General features: G+C 45.8%; 1 protein-coding gene across 1 annotated transcript; it reads right to left on the reverse strand.

The window, feature by feature from the left end:
- Window positions 1-1,617: 1,617 nt before the first annotated feature.
- On the reverse strand, window positions 1,618-21,092 carry PTGER4 (prostaglandin E receptor 4). Its single transcript, XM_044276706.1, has 2 exons — window positions 19,979-21,092; window positions 1,618-4,090 (listed from the first exon to the last, which is right to left on the reverse strand). The coding sequence occupies exons 1-2, from the start codon at window positions 20,801-20,803 to the stop codon at window positions 3,494-3,496; spliced, it is 1,422 nt and encodes a 473-aa protein (XP_044132641.1). The 5' UTR covers window positions 20,804-21,092; the 3' UTR covers window positions 1,618-3,493.
- Between the last annotated feature and the right edge of the window lie 1,995 nt (window positions 21,093-23,087).

Below are 23,087 nucleotides of genomic sequence, written 5' to 3' on the forward strand. Positions count from 1 at the left end.
CGCCTGATCATCTCATGAAGAATTGCATGGTGTCCATTAATGCCAACTGGTGTCCATCTTTCGAAGGCACATGCATCTTAGAAGAAGACCATACGACTGATCCAGGGCTCTTGGAGAGAAGGGGTCCAGTCTTCGTTAGTCCTAGCCCCTAGGTGGCTAGAAAATGTGCAAGATACCCCGTTCCAAATGAGTTGTATTGTTACCAAATGAGGACGGAGAGTTGATCATGGAAGTGGGGTGGAAGGAGAATTCAACGCCAGGCTCTTCTGTCTTGGAGGCCGGTATTTCACAGCATAATGAATGGCACCAGTGTTGATCTTTACTATGGGTCCCCTGTGTAGACCACTTCTTTTATTTCTGGTTAGTATAGGGGTACTTTTTGGTAGTGGCTGGGGGATCTAACCCCTTTAATGTCATATACTTGTCAACTGGAGTGAATTTCAGCTTTGTGGTATTTATTCTACATACCAATACTAGTGCCTTTCGTGTACCCGAGGGACCTTTGAAACCCATCAGGTACTAGGACCAAGTTGCAGCTGCTACTTCTGTACCCCCTATAGCTGCGCCCATGAACAGTTTGCGTCTTCTCACTTTTACAATCATGGCTATTACATCACATGCTCTAAAGTTGCTGAGAACAGTTTTGTTCCACTTTTTACTTCCAGTTACTTCTTTTCATAAGAAGCTATAGGGGAAATAATCTTTACATCTGGTTTCAGATGATGGTTTGCAGCCTGTATAGAACCCTCTAGCGATCTAAGCTTGGTTTTCTTGACTAACAGGGGTCCACGGAAATGTGACCACAACACGACTGCTTCTAGCTCAAGGCTCTATATCTACTCATGATGACACCTGCCACAAGAACCATGTGTGATGCGAGTCACGTGAAGGGACTTTTATAAGTTTTCACTCTTGCAACTTACACTTTTTTTAATATAGAATTAGTGGCGTACATAAAAAAGTGAGGGCCCCATAGCAAGGATCAAACCCGGCTCCCCATACAGGACAGAAGGGTTTCTGCCTAAACCCTTTTCAATGACCCTTGGGCCATTTTTCCACTGCTTCGTTTGCTAAAAGTTGTTCCTTTAGAGCAGGGATGGCCGACCTGCGGCTCTCCAGCTGTCCAACTACAATTGCCACCATGCCTAGCTGTAGGCAGTCTGGGCATGCTGGGAGTTGTAGTTTTGCAACAGCTGGAGAGCCGGAGGTAGGCCAGCCCTGCATTAAAGGGTAGAGTCCTGACCAAGTTTTCACCTCCAGTAGAAGAGGAGATAATCCCAACTAAGACTGGGCCCTCTCTTGCCCTGGGCCCCATAGCAGTCACATGGTCTGCCGCTATGGTAGTTACGCCCCTGTATAGAATGTAAAATTAAAAAAATTTCCACTATGTCCATACTGCAACTTTTTTAATTCTGAGCCACTCCTAGTCTATAGGTTGTATCTTCTACCCAGGTGTGCTTCTAACTTTAACTTTTTCAGTGCCCGGGACACAGTGACCTTTTGCAGTTAGGAAAGTTGGAGTTCTCAGCTCGCCTCATGGATGGTGCACCCCGTTTACTCCTTTATTGTCATAACCTGCCCCATTGTCAGGAAAAATGAGCCATTGCACAAAACGTGATGAGTTCAACAACATAATTTTATTGTGATTCCCCCCAAACACAAACTATTGGTCAATCAAACGGTTTGACGAATACAGATTCAGAATGCAATTACAATAAAACAATTCACATGGCCGCGGAAAGCAACAGAACATGCTCCATGATAATGTTCCTTCAGAAAAGGAGTAACCAACCCTAACTTGGTAAGTGCTCCATTTGGTTGAACAATCTATGAAGGTTGGGGCCGGACTTGGCATTAGGCACGGTTGTACAAATTCATTGGGGGCTCACACTGCACAATAGTCAATGGATAAAAGAGTGTTATATGGAATGGACGGAACAGCGCAGAGAATGTACTGTGCAAATGGTGGAATGTTCTCCGAAGAAGGGTTGTGGTCAGCCGACGGGGTCATGACTCGGCTTATGGTGGTTCTCTCTCCTTTCTGCAAATTTCCCCCTTGATTTACATGATTGATTCTCATTCTTGTGCGTCCTGTTGCCTAAGGGTGAGGAACCTAAACAAGTCTGTGCAGCATGGAGAGGCAGCCTGATGTATAGCAGATAGAACCTGATGTGACCACTTCTGGATATGAACACAGCATCTCCAGACTGCACATAACATTGCAATGACATAATTATAAGTAATATACCCATCAGTATCACATAGAGAAATTTTTGTGTACGCAGGCTCAATGTTCACATGCATTGTGCACAACATAAGTCACTGGTGGAATGTCCTTCCCTGATTTTTTTTCATGGATAAAAAATAGATTGGACTGGATATTTCTAACCAGACTTGACAAATTCAGCTGTGCTAAATCTTTATATGAATTTTTATGGGAATATGTTCTACCTGGCTCCTCTGGCACCAGCTGAATCATTGAAATCAATGGCTGTCTGCTATTGTTTCCAATGGATTTTGATGGTCTTAGAGAGCTTAAGTGACATAACTTCCAGTGGTCTCTACTGTAGATACCAGTCCTGATAACAGGATGCCCCCCTTTATAAATGTACCCTAAGAGCGTAAAGGTAGGACCCTTTTAAAGGCAGGAAAATGTTCTACAAACTGGTTATCTTTATCTTAATGAGAAAGTTATAATCTAAGTAAACCAAGAAATGATTGTTCTCCCCAACTAAATATTTAGTGGTTGAATCTATGCCCCTACTACGGCTTGGGGCCACCTGAGAAGTGATAGCAGAAGTCATGGTAGAAGGGCCTCAACTAGCTACTAGCCCATCTAATATCTGACAAAATTATCAAGTTGAGCCGTCCGTTCTATGGACTGCATTATGTTCGAAAGATCATACGTCCATTCCCACACGGTGGTGGACGTGCACAAAGTCCACCACTGGCCTAGGTTATCAATGTTGCCAAAAAGTGTCTCAATTTAGTGCAAAACTTTATTTTTTAGGACGTTAATAAAAGCTCTTGAGCAATATTCTTGAAAAAGGAGGACATTGCCCTTTAATTCTTTTATCTAGACGTTTGAATCTAAAAACCTTCTCACGGAGAAGACAATAAATACATTAAAAATCCCATATACATACATCAATGAAAATTCACATTTGTTAAAGCTTTGCTAGACATATAGACATTCATCATCTAGAAGACAAATTTGATTTGTCAGAGAAAGTGTCAGGAGTCTTACAATTGATCGTCTTATCTCCTCTAAAGCAGCCACCACTGGTGGAACTGATCATCAAAAAGTGCCAATGGAAAAGTCAATGGTGCCAGACAACCCAGCACATCGGGACAACGTTGGTGAAGACCGCCACATCCTCAAGATCTATCAGATTTCTGATGAAACCCTGTCTTAGACATAACTGGACCATTGTGTTTTGGCCTCAACGCTGTTATCTAGATCTAAATGTGCAAGGCGGGCAACCTGAAGTTCCTATATACATTTCTCGGATACATTCAATGCATCATCTGGAAAAGTGACGTGAAGTGGGTTTCCCTTGGATGAATTGCCATTCTGAGTGACTTGTGGTGGCTGAGTCTCGTTTACTAGAAGTACTTGCTCAGAATCTGGACCCTGAGAAGAAACTGACTGGTCAGAACCACGTAACGTCCTGTCTGGAGCTCCTGGGAGATTTATAGCTGTCATAGCCCCTGGTAAAACTGTGCTACTCCTGAAGCTCCCATCACTCAGTTCAAGAGGGTAGAGTAAAGTCTGCGACGTAGAACTAACTTCTCTGAGCTCTCTCGACACAAACGAAGGGGAATGACTTGACATAACCGAGGAGGCTCTTCTGCCCTCGGTGCAGTTGAAGCTTGATGCAGAATGTGGCCTCCTGCCACTGCCGATCCTGCAGAAGAGACACTTGATCTTTTCAATGACTTTGCTAAGTACAGTCTTCCTGAGGAGAATATAAATCCATGGATCCAAGATAGGATTCACTGACGCAATTCTGATGGCCCTCAGATCTAGGTTGCTTGCAATGTCTGTCTCTACTGGAGGTCGATAGAGCTGGTTGACAAAAACCCGAACCTGCATGAGGTAGATGAAAGACATAAAATTAGTTTTTTCTGCTGAAAATAAAGCAAGGTAGAAAGTTTCCAGAAATAGATTATTGAGATCATATGGAAAAGGAACAGAATTTGAAGGAACATGTTAGATGCTTTTATATTTGCCCGTGAGGTATGAAACCACTGTATCTTCAGATTACCAACAATTGTACCGTCACATACGTAAGACCGCAAAGTCTCAACGTACAACATGTCTACAGCCTGACGATTTTATGTGGCTTCTTCTAGAATATTGACTGGCACGATGCATGACCATCTGCTTGGCTGAGCGTATTTGCCATAGACAAAACATACCATTGAGTCGTCGGAGCTGGAACAATATCACCTTCTTAACCAAGTGGAAATTATGTCTGAATTCTAAGTACAGATGAATGGAATGGGCCGGAGGCTAACAAATACCAGACAAAGATTTATAGACCAATCAGCCTGTAAATTACATTTGTGGTGGGATCTAGAAGTCAAGTAGAACTATGTACCTCTCAAGACTCACATGAGGAGAACGCAATACTTCAGAAGGATCTAAGAACTTTAAGCAGTTATCCGAAAATGGAAAATAGGGTCTGATTTTTTTTTTCTTCCAGAAACTGCGCCACTGTTTTTCATTGGTCATGTCTGGTATTGCAGGTTATCATGAATGAAGTGCATGGGCCGAACTGCACTACCAGTTACAGCTCATGGACATTAGTGGGTCTCATTAATCATGTAAGAAGCTCATATTGATTTAGGAGGTACTTGTTATTTATCAGCCACTGACTGACCTTGACCACACTTTTATTATATTTACATTTCACAAGATCAGTTGATTGTATCATCTATTTAGGAAGAACCAACACTAACACCTGTTCCAACAGGGCAGTATCATCCACATCTAAAGTCAATGTGCTGACTAGGGTTCCCTTAGGTTTTTCTTTCTACTGGTTGAATTTGGATGGACCTCATGGTGAGACACTCCACTATCATTAAGTCCCTTTGTGGACCAAAGATGGTTTTATGCTATGTAAGATAAGGTGGGGACTAGTGAATAACTTCGGGCCAAGTATCTACATTGCTTTGAGTTTTAGGAGAAGATAGTGATCAGCAGTGAACAGTTTTATGAGACTCTTCTCTAATTGCTTTAGGTTATGGGCCAACAAGGTTTTGCGAAAAATTAATTGAATCTACAAGGTAGACAATGGTTATGGGGACATTTATCTCTTGAAGAGAGGTCTAACAATGAGTATATATATATGCTTGAGACGCTTCTCCTGCAACATGAGGAGGACCAGAGAACCTGCTGCACTAGAGAGCCGTTCACATAGAGCTTGTGTCCAGAATTTAATCCTGCTGCCAATCACTGGATGACCCTAGAGGTCACAAGAAATTAGCTGAATTATTCCATTCCAGGTATCAAAGAAACTAGAAACTTAAAAGGGTTCTCCAGGAATTTGATATTGGGGATAGGTCATCAATATCAGATCGGTGGGGGTCGAGCCTGTTTGAAGATGCTGCCCTTACCGGACTGAGCTGCGCCTAGGCCACGTGACCGATGAACTGGCCTAGGAAGAGGCCTAACCGCTCACGGCCTCTTTGATTGCCAGGGGTCCTGGGAGTCGGACCTCCACCAATCTGATACTGCTGATCTATCCCTGAGGATAGGCCATCAGTGTCAAATTCCTGGAGAACCCCTTTGAAGGGGCCAACGATCCACATGGTGTTCCACTGCTTGATCTTCAGCGATCAGATGCAGTCTGTAGAGGAACCCAGCAATAAGTATTCCATTTCCCTGCAGCGCTACCGGTGGTGAAGTGAAGCATTGCACAGTTCTCAGTGACTTCAATGGACTGTCCATGTAATGTATGGATGTGTGGGTCCCCCGGACTGTACCCCTATTCTATACCCCTACAAGATGCTTTATTCCTAGCAGCTATCCTCTCTTTTATCAGCCATTACAGACAGGGCTGAATGAAGATGGGTGGAAGCCCCTGGGCAAAAAATTAGGTGGGGCTCTTCAGCTGTGGGAGTCGGACCCCACCTAACTTCCTACATTCACCTATAGGAAAGGTGGGTTATGGAGGCAGTGGAGAAACCCCAGGGCATGTGGCCCTCCTTATATCCAGCCCTACAGGTCGTAAAGTTCTAGTAGGTGACCAAATTAACTCTTTCATCTCTGCAGTTCAGAGGCTTGTTCACCCTTTGATCTGGCAGAAATGTTTGGCCGGACTCTTCTCTGTCTTCTGTGTACCGGATAAATTGCCCTCATGGTAAGACAAGGAACTGACCGGCAGCGCTGGACCGCCTCGGCGGCCTCTAAAGGCAGGCGTCGGCACAAACACTCGATATACTGACAGATCCCTCGCTTTTGGCTCAGCCGTGTGTGCTTTCAATGGGGAGAGTGGAGAAAGCAGGTCAGGCCATGCTGAGAGTTGTAATTTTGCAACAGTTGGAGGTTAGCGAGGCCTGTTGTGCAGCAGCGATGGATGTCATGCTCCACATTGACCAACAGGTGGCAGCTGTGCAGTGGACTGTATGTGCGTCATTATATTCCAGGGGGTGTAGTGCCTGAGCCGGCCGCGCGGTTTATTTTAATTCACTTCTATAGCGCTGACATATTGCGCAGAGGTCTACGGACATTATCATCGCTCGCTCTCTCCACTGGAGCTCACAATCTAAGTGACGCCGCTCACAATCTGATGCCTTTGACAAACAGAACAGAAATCTCTAATCGTCCAACGCCCAATTCATTATTGTACCTGATATCACCGCAATCCCCATTACCTGCAGTGTGTATGTGGAGGCAGAGCGGTATTATGTAATGTCATCCAATCCATCCACGCTGGAAAATAGCTGTTGGACTAGAGAAAGCAAGTAATGCAGATATAGCAGAGCTGGGTTTGTAATCTGGCACAGCCCTTGATTATTATATCATCTGTGCCCTGTAGTTTTGCATAGGACTGCAGTCTACACTACTACTATACTCTGAAGGTGAAAGCAAGTAATGTAGATATAGCAGAGCTGAGTTTGTAATCTGGCACAGCTCTGTGGTCTTGCTACACTACTACAATATTCAGTAGAAGAAAGCAAGTAATGCAGATATAGCAGAGCTGGGTTTGTAATCTGGCACAGCCCTTGATTATTATATCATCTGTGCCCTGTACTTTTGCATAGGACTGCAGCCTACACTACTACTATACTCTGATGGTGAAAGCAAGTAATGTAGATATAGTAGGGCTGAGTTTGTAATCTGGCACAGCTCTGTGGTCTTGCTACACTACTACAATATTCAATAGGAGAAAGCAAGTAATGCAGATATAGCAGAGCTGGGTTTGTAATCTGGCACAGCCCTTGATTATTAAATCATCTGTGCCCTGTAGTTTTGCATAGGACTGCAGCCTACACTACTACGGAACGTGAAAGCAAGCAATGTAGATATAGCAGAGCTGAGTTTGTAATCTGGCACAGACCTGTGGTCTTGCTACACTACTACAATATTCAGTAGGAGAAAGCAAGTAAGGCCTCATACACATGGCCGTGGCCTGCAAACAGCGGATCCGCGATATGCGGGCACCGGCCATGTGCGCCCCGCATCCCACTTGAATGGGTCCGCAATCCGGAGCAAATCTATTTTTTGGCGATGCAGACGGATCACGGACCCATTCAAGTTGACCGGACTGTTTTATAGAGGGCCAGACGTTTATTCCACAAAATGTGGAATACACAAGGCCGGTATCCGTATTTTGCGGATGCGCAATTTGCGGACCGCAAAACAGCCAGCGGTCATGTGCATGAGCCCTTATTGTGCTATAGGGAGATCAAGGGTCTCTCCTGTTCACCTGACCTGTTCTTCTGGATCATGCATGTATTTTGCAGTCCGCATCCGTGTTGCATCAGTTTTTTTGTTTTTTTTTGCGGATCCATTGTAATAACGCAAAATGCACAAGAATAGGACATGTTTTATTTTTTTCTAAGGAATAGACATGGGGGCATACGGACACGGAGTCATTTCCGTATTTTTTTTATTCAAGCCCCATTGAAATGAATGGTTCCATATATGGACCATTAAAAAAACAAAAAAACGGAACAGAAACAGAAGAAAAATACATTTGTGTGCATGAGCCCTTAAAGGGATATTCTCATCGCCCTGTGTGCAGCCGGTGCCTGGCAGCTACACAGCAGCGGGAGGCTCCTGGAGGCGTGAAAAAACGGACGGCGCCGACATTCCAACAAAATCAGGGGATCACAGTTCAAGAATTTACATCAAAAGGCTTCATGACCCCGCTGACCCCCCGCTGACCCCTAATATGGGCATGTCCTGCTAAGAGGATGGCAGAACCAGGGCCTGGAGTCCCCAGAGAGAGAGAAAGGCCCTCAGACTGAAGTCTACATCCTCAAAATAAGAAACAAAGCGAGCAAAAATATTCAAAAATAAGAATTTCTTACGTATCGGTGTAGTTGAGATGAGTTTGTCATATGGCACAACTTCTAGCAATATTAGTTTCGGCTGCGGCTAAACCTAAAACAATAACTTGAGGGTCATTACGAAATGCTCACGGTGGATAAAATGACAAATTCAGCTCTGCTACATCTGTTCAATTGATGAGCAAGGCTGGGGATAACTAATGCTCGGCGTCCTGCGGCTCCGCGGATTCTCATGTCACCAGACAATGAACCTTCAATACAAAGTATCTTCTAGTGAAACATATAAAAAAAGAGAGATAAAGACGTTACGGGGCCGGCACATCTCACACAAATCCAATTACCCCCCAGATGCCTGGGGCTCATTTCCAGAAGCCACTGTGAGCGCAGGAAGCACAGAATCCCAATCCGGTCTGTCATTGAATACACTCAAGACCCCCCCCTCCCCCCACTGCATGGTAATATATGTCTGGTAGGTTTACCAGATGTAGCAGTGTTGAGGTTGTCATTTGGCACCTCTGATTGTAATATTGCAATGTGAGTTTACATAGAACCGCTGCCACAAAGTACTAGACATATTCAGTTCTGCTATATCTGTAGTGTATGTGATTTCCTGTATGCTGTAACAAGATGACATGTTCAGCTCTGCTATATTCCTGTGGTATATGATGTATATGATTTCCTGCATATTCCTGCACTTTATATGTGATTTCCTGTGACACTATGACATTCAGCTCTGCTATTTCTATAGTCCGCTGCGTATTCCTGTTAAGTATATGTGATTTTCGGACTCTTAAGACATATTCAGCTCTGCTGTATCTATAGTCTGCTGTATATTCCTGCACAGGAATATATGTGATTTCTTGACACTATAACACATTCAGCTCTGCTATATCTATAGCCTGCTGTATATTCCTGCACGGAATTATATGTAATTTCTTGACACTATAACACATTCAGCTCTGCTATATCTATAGCCTGCTGTGTATTCTTTGTAGTATATGTGATTTCCTGACACTGTGACACATTCAGCTCTGCTATATCTATAGCCTGCTGTGTATTCCTGCACAGTATATGTCATTTCTTGACACTATGACACATTCAGCTCTGCTATATCATAATCCTTAGTATATTCCTGCACAGTATACGTGATTTCCTGACACTATAACACATTCAGCTCTGCTATATCTATAGCCTGCTGTGTATTCCTGCACAGTATATATAATTTCTTGACACTATAACACATTCAGCTCTGCTATATCTATAGCCTGCTGTGTATTCCTGCACAGTATATATAATTTCTTGACACTATAACACATTCAGCTCTGCTATATCTATAGCCTGCTGTGTATTCCTGCACAGTATATATAATTTCTTGACACTATAACACATTCAGCTCTGCTATATCTATAGCCTGCTGTGTATTCCTGCACAGTATATGTCATTTCTTGACACTATAACACATTCAGCTCTGCTATTTCTATAGCCTGCTGTGTATTCCTGCACAGTATATGTCATTTCTTGACACTATAACACATTCAGCTCTGCTGTATCTATAGCCTGCTGTGTATTATTTACAGTATATGTCATTTCCTGTGACACTGACACATTCAGCTCTGCTATATCTGACCGACAATTGAATGGTCATGTAAAGTTGTCACCTATGTCCTTCTCCTGTAACTAATGACATCCCAAGCCCTGTGTGTTGCTGTTGTTCTCTGTTATCAGCCCCCAGCAGTGTGGCCCCGGGGCACAATCCTGGGACCCGCAGTCAATCCTGGTAATAATACCCCTGCCGTCCGGGGCGAGTCGCTGCGCGTCGCTGTGTGTGTGACTCAGAGGAGACGTAAACATTAGGATCTCAGGTGACTTCAAGGGGCCACAATGCAAAAACTTCAAGGGGCCCTCACTTGCATGTGCCATTTATAATACTGGGGCCCAAGAGTAGCTGCGGTACAGGGACCTCCGCCTGCCCCCCTGTCCTAGTCCCTTCTACTGCACATAGCATTGCCGGTGACCACTGCTGGAGACATGTAGGGAACTGGTGGTCACCCGGACAGGAAGTCTGAAGACCAACACGCCTTGTAGAACATGTGACGGGGGAGGGGGGAGAGCAAACATGTGTCATACTGATGTAGCTATGTGTATGTAGTGGGTGTATGATTTAAAGGAGAACTCTTATCGGGAAGGGGGGGCGGGGTAGCAGAGCCGCGGGGTCTGTATTATAGACGGCACATGGTAGGGCCCCAGGACCTGCTCTGTGCAAAGCTGATGGGGGGGGGGGGGGGACACACACAGGAAGTCTCTACTGTTCTGCGAATCCCTGTGTCATGCTCCGCCCCCTTAACCTCTGCACTGAACGTGGCACAGTGTATCACTAACGAGATCACATGTAGCGATTTTAAAACCAAATTGACACAGCTGCTCCGCGCTGCGTCCAGTGATCACACCACAACATGACGCTTATCACCGGAGGCCACGCTTATCTCCGGCCTGAGTTAATATTTGCCTGCGCAGTGAAATCGTTGATAGGTCGGCGCAAACAGCGTCTGCTGGGTGAATTGCCCTGAACTTGTGACTCCTCACGGGTAGGGGGGGGGGGGGGGGTTCTTCTTACTTTAAATAGTACAGTAAATATGGGCAGAGGGGGCGTATAAAAATGTACAAAAACATACGTGACGGTAGAAAATAAACTCACGCCCTGCTGTGACAGGGTGGTCATAGCAAGTAGGCGGGGGGGGTCTCTACAGAGGAGCTGGGGTCAGTAACCGAAAAATACAGCTGATGCCACTACAGTGGTCGGCCTTACGGTGTACCACCTGGGTCAGCGCAAGGGGCCCCCGATACCTGGGGTTTGGGACCACCACACCTATTAATATAAATTATTTAGCAGTATTGGTTAGACATTGTATAGGTTTTTTTTATTTTGGCACTGTATGGCGGTATTATTTCAGGACTGTACAGCAGTATTATTGAGCATTGTATTGTATTATTTCAGCACTGTATAGCGGTGTTATTAAACGCAGTTTAGTGGCATTATTTCTGCAATATATGATGGTATTGTTCAGCAGTGTATCATTTGAGCACCGAACTGCAGTATTTGACCACTGTGGCAGTATCAATCTGAGCACCGTGCAGCGATATTACTGAGCACTGTATTTTAGTATTATTTCAGCACTGTATGGCAGTTTCATTGCAGCAGTTCTACTTCAGCGCTGTAAAGTGGTATTATTATTTCTGCACTGTATAGCGGTATTTACTCTACAGTATATTTTGCAGTGTTCAGTGGTGGCAGGCATCTATACACATAACGAGGGGGGGGGAGACTGCTGTATGCACATAATGGGGGGGGGGGGGGGGAGACCAGGGGCGTAGCTATAAGGGGTGCAGAGGTAGCAGTTACTACCGGGCCCAGGAGCCTGAGGGGCCCAAAGACCCTTGTGCCACATAAGACACTGGCATTATAGAAAGTGCATACTGGTCAATTTACACCTCTGGCTGGAGGGAAGTGGTTAGGTTATGAATTTGGCATGAGGGGGTGCCCTTTCAATGTTTGCCTCAGGCAGCAGGAAGGCTATGTGCTCCCCTGCCTCTTTCCAACAAGCACTGAGGGACGGGGGCCCAAGCTGAACTCTTGCACTAGGGCCCATGAGCTTTTAGCTACGCCCCTGGGGGAGACTGCTGTATACACATAACGCGGGGGTGGGGGAGACGCGTATGTGCTGCCCCCGCTCCCATTAATTTCTATGGGGCTGAGGGAAATAGCTATTTTCGCCGGCCCCATAGAAAATGAATGGAGGGCGGCTGCACATGCGCAGTGCGCCCTCCTTCACATGCGGGGCTCCGTTCTCGATATAGGTCCCCGCACCTATAAGACAATGGGGGCATATCCTAGCAATATGCCCCCATTGTCCATGATGAGACAACCCCTTTAACGCGGTAACCATCAAGCTTAGCTCGGCTGCATCTGTATTAATCACGTATAAGAACAGTCTGATAGACCCGGGGAGAACGCTCTAGAGATGGCCTCACCGCCCCTACATATGCACACTCGGTTGAGCTGAGCAGTGTTTCCTATGGGGATTGGGTTGTTTGCTGCAGCCAGACACCTCCCGGGAGGGTACTGTGCACCCTCATGCAGTACCGAGAACCCCAAATCTACCTGGGGGCAGCTGCCTATGGAGAACACAACATTTCAGTCATGAATTCAAGCCCTTGACATGAAGCTGGCTGATCGCCCTGGGTCCGTCTCCTGCCAACCCTTGGCAGGGTAGTCCTCCTCTGGGCAGGCATTCTTCTACATGACGGCCGTTCACATATATGCAGGCATGGGATCCAGCCGGTTCTCTCCGGTTCTGCCGAACCGTTTGTTAAAATTACAGGCGGTTCGCAGGACCGGTGAGAAGCAGGGATCCCGACCCGGTCCTGCAGCTGCAGCTGCGCCTGCACCAGTGGCGTAGCTATAGGGGTGGGGGCGGAGCGGAAGCCGAGAGGAGAGGCCCTGTGTGACGCGCACTGTGCAGTCACGTACCTCACTGTGACCTCCTGCGGCGGATCTCGCGAGATGACGCGATGACGCGGCGCGGGAAGGCACAGTGAGCGAGGCATTGGTGACCGCCTGTACCAGGATGCGGCTGCCACAAGCTGTGTAGGAGAGAGGTAAGTATTAATTATTTCTCCTAAGCAGGTGCCTACTCTACTCCACCTTCCCCTCATCCTGACCCAATGTTCAGATTCTTTTAGGCTAGCCAAACAAGAGTTATGGATGGGCCCTTGATGACAATATTTAAGGTGGCCACAGGGAAACACATCTATTTTGCCCACAGAGTAAGAGCAGCTTTTTTAAGCGGTACTCCACTATGTAACGGCCCCCTCTTTATTATTATTATTATAATGGCCCACTCTTTATTTTTAATGTAATGGCCCCCACTTTATTATTAATATAATGGCCCCCACTTTATTATTAATATAATGGCCCCCACTTTATTATTAATATAATGGCCCCCACTTTATTATTAATATAATGGCCCCCTCTTTATTATTAATATAATGGCCCCCTCTTTATTATTAATATAATGGCCCCCTCTTTGTTATTAATGTAATGGCCCCCTCTTTGTTATTAAAGTGGGGGCCATTATATTAATAATAAAGAGGGGGCCATTATATTAATAATAAAGAGGGGGCCATTATATTAATAATAAAGTGGGGGCCATTATATTAATAATAAAGTGGGGGCCATTATATTAATAATAAAGTGGGGGCCATTATATTAATAATAAAGTGGGGGCCATTACATTAAAAATAAAGAGTGGGCCATTATAATAATAATAATAAAGAGGGGGCCGTTACAGTAATAACAAAGAGGGGGCCATTATATTAATAACAGAGGGGGCCATTATATTAATAATAAAGAGGGGGCCATTATATTAATAACAGAGGGGGCCATTATATTAATAATAAAGAGGGGGCCATTATATTAATAATAAAGAGGGGGCCATTATATTAATAATAAAGAGGGGGCCATTATATTAATAATAAAGTGGGGGCCATTATATTAATAATAAAGAGGGGGCCATTATATTAATAATAAAGTGGGGGCCATTATATTAATAATAAAGAGGGGGCCATTATATTAATAATAAAGTGGGGGCCGTTACAGTAATAACAAAGAGGGGGCCGTTACAGTAATAACAAAGAGGGGGCCGTTACAGTAATAACAAAGAGGGGGCCATTATATTAATAACAGAGGGGGCCAGTATATTAATAACAAAGAGGGGGCCATTATATTAATAACAGAGGGGGCCAGTATATTAATAACAAAGAGGGGGCCATTATATTAATAATAAAGAGGGGGCCATTATATTAATAAAAAAGAGGGGGTCATTATATTAATAATAAAGTGTATGTAAATATGTCGTGACTGTGTTGCATATATATGGTGTATGTAAATATGTGTCATGACTCGTGACGCGCTGCGTATCCACCGCTGAGTAGGGAACCTGTTGTTAAAAATTTGAATCCCACCCCTGCATATATGACAAGCTGGGTCTGCCGGAGCAGGAGACCCCATCTCTAGGATGTCCATATGCCCTAATAGAGACAACCCCAAGGTGATAAAACCCGACTCTCTGGTCAGTGCTGCACACGTTCGGAGAAGGACGCGGACGCTTTCTAGATTTGGTGTCAGGTTGTCACACGCACCCGAGTCGGATTAAGAGCTTTAGAGCTAATTGTTGACTTTGCGGCAGTAATGCCCGGGCTGAGGAGCACTGAGGGCGCTGACATTTCTGCATCTCGTGTTGTCATGGTACTTAAATATTTTTGCAATTTATTTTCTCAACTGGTGAAGACTCAACAGCAAAAAATGCTGATGTGACTCAACCTTCGGGTCCTGCCCATACTCCCCGCTGAAGAAGCCTAATGACTTTTTCCAATTAGTTCCCCCAATGCCAATTTTATTGTAGTCTTGACCTTTCTGTTTTTTGGACCAGACCCCCCCCCCCCCCCCCCCCCCCACACACACACACTCTACTGTAATGACGTCACCGGTCTACATCCCAGGCGTGTTGTATGGAGACGGGCCTGGCACCAGTTCTGGTAAATAATAAAGATTTTCACATAGAATGTCCCATGGTATAGGAGGTAACAATGGGATACACACGGTATGCAGAATGAATGACAGCACTGTGCGGCCTGGGTGAAATTACACTGAAATTCTTAAGGAAACTACTGTTTTTAAAGAGTTTTTAGGTTTACAGCTCCCCCCACCTTTCATGGCCATTTAGAATCAGGTCTATTAATATCTGCACTAGAAATTAGTAATAGAGAAAGAGAGGATCAAGTGACTACTTACTGTGCGCCGTAGAAAGATTGTTTTGTTTTTTAACTTAACTTTTGAATAATATTTCTATCAATATTGAGATCTGTTTCATTTCTTAATGTATCTTTATAGTGGTCAGAGCTCAATTTTTCTGAGCTCAGGAGATTACTACATACAGATATATACAGCCACCACTAGAGGGAGCTCAGGAGATTACTACATACAGATATATACAGCCACCACTAGAGGGAGCTCAGGAGATTACTACATACAGATATATACAGCCACCACTAGAGGGAGCTCAGGAGATTACTGCATACAGATATACACAGCCTCCACTAGAGGGAGCAGAGGAGATTACTGCATACAGGTATATACAGCCACCACTAGAGGGAGCTCAGGAAATTACTACATACATATATATACAGCCACCACTAGAGGGAGCTCAGGAGATTACTGCATACAGATATATACAGCCACCACTAGAGGGAGCTCAGGAGATTACTACATACAGATATATACAGCCACCACTAGAGGGAGCTCAGATTACTGTATACAGATATATACAGCCACCACTAGAGGGAGCTCAGGAGATTACTACATACAGATATATACAGCCACCACTAGAGGGAGTTCAGGAGATTACTGCATACAGATATATACAGTCACCACTAGAGGGCGCTCAGGAGATTACTGCATACAGATATATACAGCCACCACTAGAGGGAGTTCAGGAGATTACTGCATACAGGTATATACAGCCACCACTAGGGGAGCTCAGGGGATTACTACATACAGATATATACAGCCACCACTAGAGGGAGCTCAGGAGATTAGTGCATACAGATATATACAGCCACCACTAGAGGGAGCTCAGGAGATTACTACATACAGATATATACAGCTACCACTAGAGGAATCTCAGGAGATTACAGCATACAGATATATACAGCCACCACTAGAGGGAGCTCAGGAGATTACTGCATACAGATATATACAGCGCCCACTAGAAAGAGCTCATTAGATTACTGCGTATAGTTATATACAGTCACCATTAGAGGGAGCTCAGGAGATTACTGCATACAGATTTATACAGTCACCACTAGAGGGAGCTCAGGAGATTACTACATACAGATATCTACAGCCACCACTAGAGGGAGCTCAGGAGATTACTGTATACAGATATATACAGTCACCACTAGAGGAGATTACTGTATACAGATATATATAGCCACCACTAGAGGGAGCTCAGGAGATTACTGCATACACATATCTACAGCCACCACTAGAGGGAGCCCAGGTGATTACTGTATACAGATATATACAGTCACCACTAGAGGGAGCTCAGGAGATTACTGTATACAGATATATATAGCCACGACTAGAAGGAGCTCAGGAGATTACTGCATACAGATGTATACAGCCACCAGTAGAGAGCGCTCAGGAGATTTCTGCATACAGATATATACAGCCACCACTAGAGGGAGCTCAGGAGATTACTACATACAGATATATACAGCCACCACTAGAGGGAGCTCAGGAGATTACTGCATACAGATATATACAGCCACCACTAGAGGGAGCTCAGGAGATTACTACATACAGATATATACAGTCACCACTAGAGGGAGCTCAGGAGATTACTACATACAGATATATACAGCCACCACTAGGGGGAGCTCAGGAGATTACTACATACAGATATATACAGCCACCACTAGAGGGAGCTCAGGAGATTACTACATACATATATATACAGCCACCACTAGAGGGAGCTCAGGAGATTACTACATACAGATATATACAGCCACCACTAGGGGGAGCTCAGGAGATTACTACATACAGATATATACAGCCACCACTAGAGGGAGCTCAGGGGATTTCTGCATACATTATACTCTATAGTAAACCAGTATACCGAAAGCTTCTGTTCTCCCCCTACTGTTTGCTGCAGGAGGACATAATTGTTTTCAGTTATATCTTTGTAGGGGATTTGGAGCTCTTTATGAGGAAACTGTTGGAACCCTATGCTGGTCTAAGTTCAGTTCGGTAGAAGCACTGGTGTTTTGCCGTATTCAACCTAAAGGGATTGTCCAGTTTTATACACCCCATTAGGCAATAGATGGGGGTCTTCAGTCCCGAATTGTCTTCTCTTGACCAGATGGAGAACTGCTACAAAGAGCATCTTGGGAGGTCCTGTCCTGCATTACACAGAAAACCAATTGGTGTGAATGGACACTGTGTAATGCTTCATTTTTCCTGTGAGGGCGCTGCAGGGAAATTGAATGCTTACTGCTGGGTTTCCTCACAGATCCCAGCTGATTATTTCGGATCCCAGCAGGGGGACACTTTTTGATTAGCTTATTATTTGTTACGAGTCCCTTCTAATAAGTAGGGGTTGCCCAAAGTGGCCATCAGTGGTAGTCACCCTTGATATTTTGGGTTACTTTACTAGACCTGTAATGGAGGATCATGCCCATACAGTTGCCTTTGTTTCCTCTTGGCCGTATCCCAGATTCCCTGCCCCCTCCTGTCACCTGTCTGGGGTGGAACGACAAGTTAAAGGTTGGTGAACCGGCAGGACGAGGAAATCGGTTCAGAACAGGAGCAACCAGAATTACTTTACTCCTGGAATAACCCTCATCATCCATAAATCTCCCTTCATGCTAGGACCACACATAGACCCACGTGGTCTAAGTCCTGGCCGTGCTCTCAAAAGTCGCCATCCGCGACAGTTCATCAGTGAGAGTGTGACCGCCACCCCTGCATTTTTATAATATCGCTAGCTATAATTAGCCAACTACGCACAGATGTAGCAGAGCTGAGTTTGCACTTAAATACATTTATCTTCCGATATCTGTCCGCATCTCGGTGATCACTTAGATGGGGCAGAGCTGCATTACCAGACACGGTCTATGGACAAGGGGGGGCGCTGTAGTGTCACACGCAGCAGGCTCCTCGGACCTGGCTGGCGGCTCGTTTATCTCTCTGCGGTGACGATGACACGGAGCTGACACTTCCTGTGACGTTTGTAGGGATTTGGTGTGAATTCGAGCCTAGGTGAAAATCGACGCAGTTTGTCCGGTTCTCAGAATCTCCGAGCCTCACATATCCGCAGTCCACAGGAGTCAGGACTGTCACCCAGCTTTGGCAAATCTGCCTTCTTATGTAATGCTTAGCCTATCGGAGCGTGCTGGAACTTGTAGTACTATGCGTTTTCTTCTCTGCAGCCTCAGGTCACAATATCTGTCAGGACATCATGATGGGTCAGTGCAGATTCCAGGAGGACATAGGAGTCCCTGACGCTGGATCCTTGGGATCTGTAGGACACCTGAGACACTTGTGCAACATTTTATGTAAAGGGTCTCGGCAGTGGAGGGGTTAAATGACCCCTCACAAGGTGTAGGCACCAGGGCTGGGTGGACACCACATCTGCACCCGATGGGATGGATCCAAATGTACACTGTGCAAATGTATGGCCACATGATCGGACATGTCTGACACTACAGAGGAGCACAGCCCTGCAACATGTATGCAGAAATCCTGCTGCCCCATAGAAGCCTGTGGAAACCGTAGGGGCTGCAATGTGTGCGACAAGAGCCGGGGGTGACACGTCTGAGAGGCTGCGCTGGAAGAGCGAGAGCAAAACAGCGAATGCATCAGGTGCAGAAAGGAGGGAAGGAGACAGAAACACATGGAGGTGGAAAGAGAGGGAGAAGGATACAGTGAGAGGGAAGAAGAAGAGAAAGATACAATGAGAGAGAAGAAGAAGAGAAGGATACAATGAGAGAGAAGAAGAGAAGGATACAGTGAGAGGGAAGAAGAAGAGAAAGATACAATGAGAGAGAAGAAGAAGAGAAGGATACAATGAGAGAGAAGAAGAGAAGGATACAGTGAGAGGGAAGAAGAAGAGAAAGATACAATGAGAGAGAAGAAGAGAAGGATACAATGAGAGAGAAGTAGAGAAGGATACAATGAGAGAGAAGAAGAGAAGGATACAATGAGAGAGAAGAAGAGAAAGATACAATGAGAGAGAAGAAGAGAAGAAAGATACAATGAGAGAGAAGAAGAGAAGAAAGATACAATGAGAGGGAAGAAGAAGAGAAAAGGAAGGAGACATTTATCAATCTGCTACACTAGTTTTGTGGCACACAAATGTTGGGAGTGATGCCCGCGTGCGACATTTTGTGAATTGTTTTGCAAATTTTTGTGAAATTTTGCGACTCTTGATGAACTTCATCACTTTCAAAACTGGAGAGAACTGTTGCTCGGGATTACAGATTACAACACATTTATGTCTTATTTATGATGCGCAACCCCAGGGCGGACTTTCAGTGACAGCGGGGAAACCACATCACACCTGCACCAAATTTAATAAAACCGAGCGCCATCCTCAGAAATTTGGCGTAGGTGCGCAAAGCAGCTCCAGTCTAAAAAATGGCCTCAAACACACCTACAATGCTAATCCCCCCCACAATGTAAAGGAAGAGGAGAAGACCTGCAGATACAATGTGAGGAAAGAAGAACAGAAGAATGTGAGAGAATCGGCGGGTCGCCATGATACAGAATAAGGGATAGAGAGCCGGGGTGTACAGTAGAAGGTAACTACTGCTGGGGGCACATGGGGCTGGCACTCACCACAAGAGGGATGGAGCAGATGAGAACCACCACTGAGGTTCCTATGAGAATGATAACCATCTGGATCTCTGCCCCGGCCATTCTCCTGAAGCTCCTCCGTCTCCTGATATCTGTGATCCGGTTATCGGTCCCCAGGGAAGTCCTGCGCACAAACTGCCGGTGCATGCGGATGAGCGCCACGCACACCAGCACATTGCACAGCACGGTGACCATGATCAAGAAGGAGCTGAAACCGGCGTACATGTACGAGTAGGCAGCATGGGTGGCCACGTTGGTCCTCCAGTCTATGAAGCACCAGGTGTTGGGGTACTGGAAGGTGGACTTCCCCAGTCCCATGCTGGGCAGGGCGCAGAAGATGACATTGGATACATAGATGGCACACAGGGTGAGTCCTGCCAGCTTCTTGTCCACATAATGGTTGTAGAAGTAGGCATGGTTAATGGCAAGATACCTCTCAATGGACATGGCACAGATGATGCTGAGACCTGATAGTCCAAAGAAGAGTAGGATGAAGGAGCCGTACTCACACAGGGCTTCGCCGCCGGGCCACCGGTTCTGTATATAGGTAATAATGGTCACTGGGCTCACCAAGCAGGTGCCAAGCAGATCAGTCAGTGCCAGTCCACAGACCAGGGTATAGAAAGTGGTCTCCTTCTGCTCCTTGCGGGATTTGCACAGGACAATGATGGCAATCAGGTTCCCCACCACCCCAAATATGAACATGACCGCTGGGATGGTGGGGGGTATGCTGCCAGTGGGGCTGCCCGAGGTACCCAGCACAGTGGCATTTGGAGCATCTATGGTTATGTTCTCCTCTGTGTACATGGTGTCACTTTGTAAGGTTAGATCCAGCAGAGGGGCATCATCAAGGCAGCTCCAAAGGGTCTTCGGGGGGCACAGGACAGGTGCCAGCGGGTCTTATTCCAATAATGCAATAGTTGTGAGTAAAGGAGAAGTCGGTGCCAGGGGGTGAGGTGCTGGGGGTGGCTTCTCAGCCTGGTAGTCCAGCTCTGGTGGGTGGCATTGTATCCAGCAGGGTGTCAGCCTGGCATGCTCTCTCCTCATGGAGCGCACACTTCTGAGCCTCTGCTCTAAGTTTCCTCTGGTGAAGTTACTCAAGAGGGGTGAGGTCTGTGCTCTCCTCCCCTGCCTTGTCTGATTGGTAGCACTGATGATGGGGGGAGTAGTTGGGAGCAGGCGGTGCTGCTGTCACTTGTAATGTGAACTGCTGCAGACATCACTCTCCCTTTTATCTCCTTCAGTGATGATCTGGTGGTCACCAGGGTCTCCTCACCCCCACCCCATGACCACCTGAGCTCTGCTATTCTCTGGGTGCAATCACCCAGCTCTTCCAGGTTCCTGAGAGGTTCTTCTAGTTGTGTTGCTTCTAACAGTGCACCATGATCAGAAATCAAATGAAGCTGGGTGGCCACTTCTGTCTTGGTTGTCACCCAGCTTTTCCAGGCTCCTGGAAGGTCTATCTGTCTACTTAGGTGTGTTGTTTCTCCCAGTTCACGGTGGGTTGTCAGGAATGTAGGAAAGCTAGATTAGTGGTTGTCACCCAGCTTTTCCAGGCCCCTGGAAGTTCTATCTGTCTACTTAGATGTGTTGCTTCTCTCATTTCACTGTGGGTTGTCAGGAGTCTAGAAAAGCTGGGTGGTCACCTCTGTCTTGGTTGTCATCCAGCTTTTCCAGGCTCCTGGAAGGTCTATCTGTCTACTTAGATGTGTTGTTTCTCCCAGTTCACGGTGGGTTGTCAGGAGTCTAGGAAAGCTGGATGGCCACCTCTGTCTTGGTTGTCACCCAGCTTTTCCAGGCTCCTGGAAGGTCTATCTGTCTAGTTTAGATGTGTTGTTTCTCCCAGTTCACTGTGGGTTGTCAGGAATGTAGGAAAGCTGGGTGGCCACTTCTGTAAGGGTTGTCACCCAGCTTTTCCAGAACCAGATTGCTAACCAGACAGAGGAGGATTGATGATTCTTTCATTTAGGGGTCGGGCAGGATTCATGTGACCCCTCATTAGTTCGGGGGCCGGGGGGGACATAACCCACTCTGCTGATTCTCGTGTGAACAAGTGCAGGGAAGTAGAAAAAGCAGAAGAAATCTGACCACAAATCTGGGATGAAAGTGATTGTGTCATTGTCCGAGCAGCAGATATATATTAATAACAATCCTGTGACACTGAGATGCAGATGTAGCAGAGCTGGGTTTGTCATGAGGCCAATATGTCATGTGTTATCTATAGACTGCGCAATAGAAAGCACAAACAGACTCAGCTCTGCTACATCGGCACAGGAAATGTATTATTAGCATTAAGCATGAACGCTTACAGATTAGCACAGTGTTCCAGCTGTTGCAAGACTACAACTCCCAGCATGCAGTCTGATGGAAGCTGCAGGTTAACCCATTCTGCAGATAGCTTGCACATTGGTCCCTGTACCCCTGGGGCCTCACAATCGAATTTCCTTATCTCTGCAGCCAGTGCCATAGAAAGCCAGCTTATCTCCTCGGGAGCATAGTGTGTGGGAGGTGACACATGAAGAACAACTAAGCCTTGTGCAAAAGTGACAACCAATATGGCCGCCCTCCCTGGTGCACTGTATGGAATAGTATCGGCACCGTCTTGCTCCGGTGGACCCAGGTTGTCCATGTATTAAGTAGTCGATTCTCATAAAACGTAATTTCAATACTGTACGGAGCGAGATGTTTCATCCGAAGTCGATTCGCTCATCCCTAATTACAAGGATGCAATACCGTAAGGGCTCATTCAGACGGCCGTATGCTGTCCGCAATTGCCGATTAGATGCTGTCCTATTCACTTCTGTGCGGCCATTTTCTTCCATTGCACGGCTCAGCAAAAAAATGAAACATGTCCTATACTTGTCAGTGAAAATCAGGGCATGGCCCCATTGAAGTCTATGGATCAGCAAAAGAACGGAATGCAATCCGTTTTTTTTTTTTGCGTACCTGCTGAACTGCATTTTTGCAGACAGCATACGGCCGTCTGAATGAGCCCTAAGGATATCATCCCCTGGCAAAGTAATTGTACGACAGGGGTCCTGAAAACCAGCGGCCGTTCGCCTTAAAGGGGTTGTCAGCGAGGATATAACCC

Source organism: Bufo gargarizans, chromosome 1 (genome assembly GCF_014858855.1).
Source record: "Bufo gargarizans isolate SCDJY-AF-19 chromosome 1, ASM1485885v1, whole genome shotgun sequence".
Lineage (NCBI taxonomy): Eukaryota > Metazoa > Chordata > Amphibia > Anura > Bufonidae > Bufo > Bufo gargarizans.

Coding starts and splice junctions, on each gene's coding strand:
- PTGER4 (XM_044276706.1), bottom strand. CDS start 20,803: ATGTACACAGAGGAGAACATAACCATAGATGCTCCAAATGCCACTGTG. Junction 4,091..19,978: donor TCTGCTCCATCCCTCTTGTG/GTGAGTGCCAGC, acceptor TACCTCATGCAG/GTTCGGGTTTTTGTCAACCA.